This window comes from Hevea brasiliensis, chromosome 15, assembly GCF_030052815.1.
Source record: "Hevea brasiliensis isolate MT/VB/25A 57/8 chromosome 15, ASM3005281v1, whole genome shotgun sequence".
In the NCBI taxonomy this organism is placed as follows: Eukaryota; Viridiplantae; Streptophyta; class Magnoliopsida; order Malpighiales; family Euphorbiaceae; genus Hevea; species Hevea brasiliensis.
The window spans coordinates 70,985,138-70,991,515 of record NC_079507.1 but is presented as its reverse complement, the minus strand read 5'-3'; the positions used below and the strand labels follow the sequence as shown (position 1 = coordinate 70,991,515).

The following is a 6,378-nucleotide window of genomic DNA, read 5'->3' as shown; positions in this document are numbered from 1 at the left end:
TAAGTTCCCTAGCCAGGGATTGGATCTGTGAGATTGTTACCTGCAAAAGCAATCTATAAAATTCTAAATGAATTCCGATATTTACAACAAATATGAATTTGAAAGTAAATTTTCATAAAATTCATTTGTTGGATGGGGTGGCTAGTGAAACTATCAGAAGCAGGTGTACGTATGTCTTACCTACGAAATTTACCTTTCAAACAGGTGCAGCTTGCTCTCTTTTTCCTTTCTTTTTCAATGAGGAAATTGGTTTCAACAAGCGCTTAATTACTCATGGCAAAATGGCACAAAATTTATAGACCAACAGACAGAAGGGGTGATAAATTGCATTTCCATAGTAAGCAACATAAAATCCAAAACCCCAATTTCTCTCACCATTTCTTGTGCAAGCATTTAACCATGTTACTGCATCTATTATTTTCATCAAAATAAACGGTAGTACATTAACTCAGCACATACATAGTACCAACCTAACATTCCATCGCTCATAGAAATTTATAGACTTGGTACAACAGACTCAGAACACAACATAAATAGCCTACTGCAAGAACTCCCTTGGATCAGTGACATAACCGGTCAAAGCAGATGCTGCTGCTGTATAGGGGGAAGCAAGATATATCTGGCCTTCCTTGTGTCCCATCCGGCCTGGGAAGTTTCTGTTTGTGGTTGACACACAGACCTGCAATCACATAGCCCTTAGAATTGTTAACAGCACCCATTGCAGACATTGATCATATGTTTCGTGCTAATGCATAAAAAACAAGGCAGGAGTAGCCATGACTACACATTAAGCTGTGCAGATAGGACGACCAAAAAAATTATACTACTCACCATTGGCTCATTCATTCTTGCATAAGTGTCTTTAGGGCCTCCCAAACAAGCACCACAACTAGGACTTGCAGGCGTGTCACAACCAGCTTCTTCAAAAATCTGCGAGCAAGTTTTGCCACCAGATCCTGGTACTGGGAGACCGTACACATCCATCCAAACCTGAATTTTACAATAAAATGTTATCATTAAATTTGTAACAAATTCTTTTCATTATTATTCATCAGTTTCCTTCATAAATAGTGAACCCACAAACATCAGCACATAATATTATCCAGTATTACATACCTTTTGGGTTGCAGGGACAAGAAATGTGGGAACCTTGACCTTTTTACCCTGAACATAAATCAAATAGATAGAATAAGCTTGATAAGGGAAAGAAAAGCAAAAATTAAAGAAAATATATTTCTGAAATAAAAATAATTCGTATATTCCAAAAATCTTTGTATTGTCCTTTTTTTTAAAAAAAAAAAAAATCCTATTGTCTTTTTGCAGTTTGAAAGGACAATATCAAAATTTTATCATCTCAAAACTTGGACTTCTAATTTATGACATAGCGTTTGTCTTCCTCCTTTTCTTTTTTCTTTTTCAAAGCAAAACAAACCGAAACCACATGCAAGAGCCTTCACTCAAAGCATGCTTCCTCCACAATGAAGCCATGAATCATGAGCACAAGCATGCCTCACCACTTTTTTCGTTTGCTTATTTTAGAATAAAATGGCAAATGGTTAATACTGTGACATAGTTACTGCAGGTACACTAAATAAGACTTACTTGAAGATTCTAGACTATCAAACTTACTAAAATACAATAAAAAAGGAAAATTAATACACAGAAAAAGGCAAGCCTAATCTATTCACAACAACATGAAGAAAAGTGTCCACACAAAAATCACAATAGTTGGTCCAGTAGCATTAACAATAACTCGGTAAGATAAATGATCCATACTGAAGCAAGAAAAACTTTGGCAGCAGCCATAAAATCCTCTGTTTTTCCACCAGTACAGGATCCAATGTATACTCTGTCTATTTTGACATCTTTGCATTCTCTTGCTAAAGCACGATTATCAGGAGAATGAGGCTGCAAAAAATACATGGACTATGTCACTCCCCATGAAAGGAAAACAAAGAGCATTAAGCCAAAAACTAAGATAAGATAATGATCGAGGTACACACACACTCTCTAACTGGAAACCAAATAAAATTACACACCTTTGCAACCAATGGTTCCAGTTTTGAGATATCAAATCTGTACTCGGAAAGAAACCTAGAAGCCAAAAAAACATATATCACTACCAATGCAAAACCAACAGCATCACAATAAAAGAAAATAACAATATATTCTACTGCAAACTACCTGATAAAGTTATAGTTACTCTATAAAGATAGTAATATTTACAATGCAGTCTTGTCAAGTGGCAGAACTCGCCTGGGCGCTTGGGTGAGACAAAATCTAGGCACCTTGCCTAGGAAGCCTCCAGGCAAGGCGCCTTCAACTAGGCGCCACCTAGGCGCCCAGGCGAGGCTAGGTGAGAAGTCACCAGGTGTCCCCAGGTAAGAAAAAAGCAAGAAATTTAAAAAAAAAAAACAAAGGAAAAAAAGAGAGAAAAGTTGAGAAAGAAAAAAAACTAACCTGATTTATTTTCACCTTTTCGCATACACACGATGACTAGAGAATTAAGATTTTGAGTTTGCATGACATAATAAATGAAACTGAACAATGCATCTAAAATTTTTAATATATATTATGTGCTTCACGGTTTTTTGCTTTAACATTTTGTGTTATTAGAGGAATGCTTTTGATCTTAAAGCTTAAATCTTATAATATATTATGAAATATGAATATGAAATTTGGCAATTTATTGATTCTGTAATATGTAAGACTTTTTTACATTGTATATATAATTATTTATTATTTTAGAATAAATAAGCCCCGCACTTCGCTTGCGCAAGTGCCTAATCAATCTCGCCTAGCGCCTTGAGGATGGAGGACCTTCTTTCCTAAAGGGCGCCTAGCACTTTTGACAACACTGTTATAATGTACTCATAACTTTTTGCAATGTACTCATCCAACTTTTAGTTTCATTCTCTTAAAATCCAGTGCAAGTTTAAAAATGATAAAAACCATTAAAAAATAACCGAGTGTAAGTGAATTCCAAAGACAACTTTAGGCATAAAGCTCTAAGTCAGTCAATATAGCTAAATGTCAAAACTGAAGAACATCTAAAATTTTCTAATTACTTCGGTTAAAAAATTAAACAGAATGATTGTATTTTTCAAATGATACATAAGCATTCATTTGGTTTTAAAAAATCCATATTATACTAAATCAAGTGCTCTAAATGCCAAGGGATACATGAAATAATTGATATACTACATTTTAATGCGGTTAAAATAAGCTGGGAAGATTAACAAAATTTTGAATACTCGAGTTGTTTCAACTAGCAAGCTATAAAGAAGCAAGCAAAACCTATCAATTTCATAAACAGATGGAGAAAAAAGAATTGCTATCATCAGTCCAAAACACATTTGGAATCCTAGAATAAAATCCCAAGAAAATATTCAAGTCAACTAAACTTTAATCTCAATCCAGCTGGCGTCAATTATATGGATACTAAGTACCCTAAAAAATAAGAAATTATATGTACCTTGCTTGCTCATCACTATAAACTGGTTCATAGGGCACAGATGTCTTATCCTGTAGACAACAAAAGATAACACAGCTTCCCTTAGCAAAAAAATTTTTGCATCATGCAAGAGAAAAATAATCTCCCTTAACAAAATTGGCAAAAAGAAAAAAACGAATCTAAGCAGTGGCATGCAATCCATCTGAAGATACCTCAAGGTACTTGAATGTAGTGCTATCAGCAGGGACAACCCCATTCTTCCCCCCAGCTTCAACAACCATGTTGCATAATGTCATCCGCTCTTCCATCTAACCATCAAATAAAGTCAGAACCAAGAAAAAAATTTGTTGATGTGATATTAACAAGTGCAAAAAGTACTTAAGAGACCACACATTGTAGCAAGAAAAACAAAATTTTACTCACATTTAAACTCTCAACTGTTGTGCCCACAAACTCCATTGATTTATACGTTGCACCAGACACAGATATTTCACCAATAATCTGCAAAGGGACAATCATTTTCCCAGATACAACATAACAGAAAAAGGAAAAAAAAAGTAAGTTGATGGGCCCACTAAACAAACAAATATCTCAGATCTGAATAAACTCACTTGCAAAATCAAATCCTTTGCAAGCAAATAATCAGGCATTTCGCCGTCCATTACAAATCTCAGAGTTGGAGGCACCTGCAATTTTAAGAAAACAGAAGACAAATAAGTGAGCAGTGAAATATCAAAACCATTTTAGAAATTAAACGTGACTGAAAAGTCTCAAATTTCATCTGATAAAACACCTAAGAGAAGCTACTATATCCATTTAATTTCAGAAACTGCCTAGCCCATGGAATGAACAGATAAGAAATGAAGAGAATATAATAACTTAGGCATCAAAGAAGAAAAAATTTTACAAACCTTGAGCAGGAGCTTCCCAGTGCCTAATACAAAGCCAGCATCAGTGTTGCCAATTCCAGTAGCAAATTGGCCAAATGCTCCAGCGGTGCAAGTGTGAGAGTCTGTACCTAACAGGACCTGAGGGCAGTAATGATTGATTAAATGAGAGAATCTTGGACGTGAGGAGGTAAAATTTGAAAAATGAGCAATTGTAAAAGAATCACACCTCGCCTGGCCTACAATGACCTTCTTGGGCAAGTGCAATATGGCATACACCTTTATAATCAGGATTAACCTGCAAAGTCAGGAAGTAAAGTTCCTCTTTAATGCATGTTAAGGGCCAGTAAAGTACATTTCTCATAAAAATAGGTAAGAAATTTGGTCAAGTGTATAATCATGAATCCGCACCTTAAAGTTACTAAGATCCTTGATATCATAGAAGTACTTTATATTTTGCTCCAGGCAGAAATCCCTCAATATATCCACATTACGGTTTGCACGTTCATCAGTAGTGAATATATAATGATCCGGTATAATGACAATTTTCTCACGGTCCCAAACCTTCAATATTGAGTACTAAGTCAGGGAGGTACTACCAAGCATGCACAAGAAGAAACTTTAAATAAAATAAATTAAAAGAAGAAATTGCTATATACAAAAAATCGGAAAGGAGGGGGGTAGCCAGTTAGGGAATCAAATGGTAATAACTTCAACTCAAAGCTTAACTTTGAAGATTATGTTAACAATAATATATATATTAAAAAAAGTTAGAAAACAAATAAAAGGCGCATAATTGTATAAACCCTTAGCCTTAAGGTAATGAAAGGGTTTCCAGACATCACATGAAATCCGGATCAACCTTGCACTTCATGCAGCCCTTGAAAAGCAGAACCCTTCTATGAGAGAGAGAGAGAGAGAGAGAGAGAGAGAGAGTATAATTGCCCTCTGTGTTGTAATGTAAAAAATTAGAGATTATGCAGTAGTCAGAATTTCGTACTTACATATTCAAATGCTTGGCAAAACAAATGTGACGAGAAATACAAATGTACTTATAATTCATTCAACGTGTGAGCTTACCCTAGTAGTAAATATCAGGAACTCATTAAATAAAAAATTACTTACTACCCTGTCACCCAAGCAATTTAGCCGTATCGACAAAAATAAGCAAAAAGCGTTCAATACCTTAGCATTATCGCCAAACTCTCTCTTGAAGATTCCAATGGAACCTGGGCCACAAACGTCATGTGTCATCAAGGTATCAACGTTGACCCAAACATTCTCACCTGGGCTCAACTGAGGCTTCTCAGAGGCCCTAGCCAATATTTTCTCTGTCATCGTCATTGCTATCTTCACCTGCCAATCCACCAAAAAAATCCATTATCGAAACGATGAAACAAGCCAATAGGCAGGAATGAACCTCAAAATTCAACAGACACAGATATTCAAAAACCAAAATTGTTAATCGAAAACACATGAAATCAATGGGGAAAAGGAATAAACACAATTGAACATGAAAAATAACAAAAAACCTTAAGCGAAAAGGTTAAACATGAACTAAAATGAAAAGAAACTAACCGAGCCAGTGGTGGCAGGTTTGCGCTCTGATTGCTGGGGAGCCATGACAGATACAATTTTCTTGGAAATTGATTTCCTGCATTTGGGAATAGAAAATGGCGACGACGTTGAAGAGAGAGCAGAGAGACCCAGATCCTTCTGTAACAGAGGAAAAGGATTAGATGAGAGCAGTTGGGTCAAACTACTATATTTGAAAGAGGGGTAAAACAAGGGACAAATGAAATCAAAACGATTAGCGAAGTGTTAAAATAAGTAAAAGTTGAGAAATTTGTAAACACACAGTAGTATTAACCTTGTTGGCGATGAAGGAAGACGAGGAAGCCATGACAACGGTGGGGTTGACAGTGTTCAGGTTCGCAGAACTCCAGAAATCCAAGCTGTGTTTGGATGCTTAGAAATTGAGGCGGCGGTAAAGCACGGTCGTTTTGGGCTGGCAGGCTGCTGCTACTAAAATAGGAT

At 35.9% G+C, this 6,378-nt stretch overlaps 1 protein-coding gene across 1 annotated transcript; it reads right to left on the bottom strand.

The window, feature by feature from the left end:
- Positions 1 to 349: 349 nt before the first annotated feature.
- Positions 350 to 6,378, bottom strand: LOC110641056 (3-isopropylmalate dehydratase large subunit, chloroplastic). Its single transcript, XM_021792652.2, has 15 exons — positions 6,212 to 6,378; positions 5,920 to 6,057; positions 5,527 to 5,697; positions 4,753 to 4,905; positions 4,571 to 4,639; positions 4,366 to 4,482; positions 4,066 to 4,140; positions 3,878 to 3,955; positions 3,667 to 3,762; positions 3,476 to 3,525; positions 2,040 to 2,094; positions 1,777 to 1,908; positions 1,117 to 1,164; positions 832 to 990; positions 350 to 679 (listed from the first exon to the last, which is right to left on the bottom strand). The coding sequence occupies exons 1-15, from the start codon at positions 6,242 to 6,244 to the stop codon at positions 539 to 541; spliced, it is 1,515 nt and encodes a 504-aa protein (XP_021648344.2). The 5' UTR covers positions 6,245 to 6,378; the 3' UTR covers positions 350 to 538.

Excerpts from the sequence above, each read along its gene's own strand:
- LOC110641056 (XM_021792652.2), bottom strand. The coding sequence starts at position 6,244 with ATGGCTTCCTCGTCTTCCTTCATCGCCAACAAG. Across the intron at positions 4,483-4,570 it reads GTCATTGTAGGCCAGGCGAG|GTCCTGTTAGGTACAGACTC; the intron begins GTGTGATTCTTT and ends TACTGCCCTCAG. Across the intron at positions 3,763-3,877 it reads CAACAGTTGAGAGTTTAAAT|ATGGAAGAGCGGATGACATT; the intron begins GTGAGTAAAATT and ends TTTGATGGTTAG.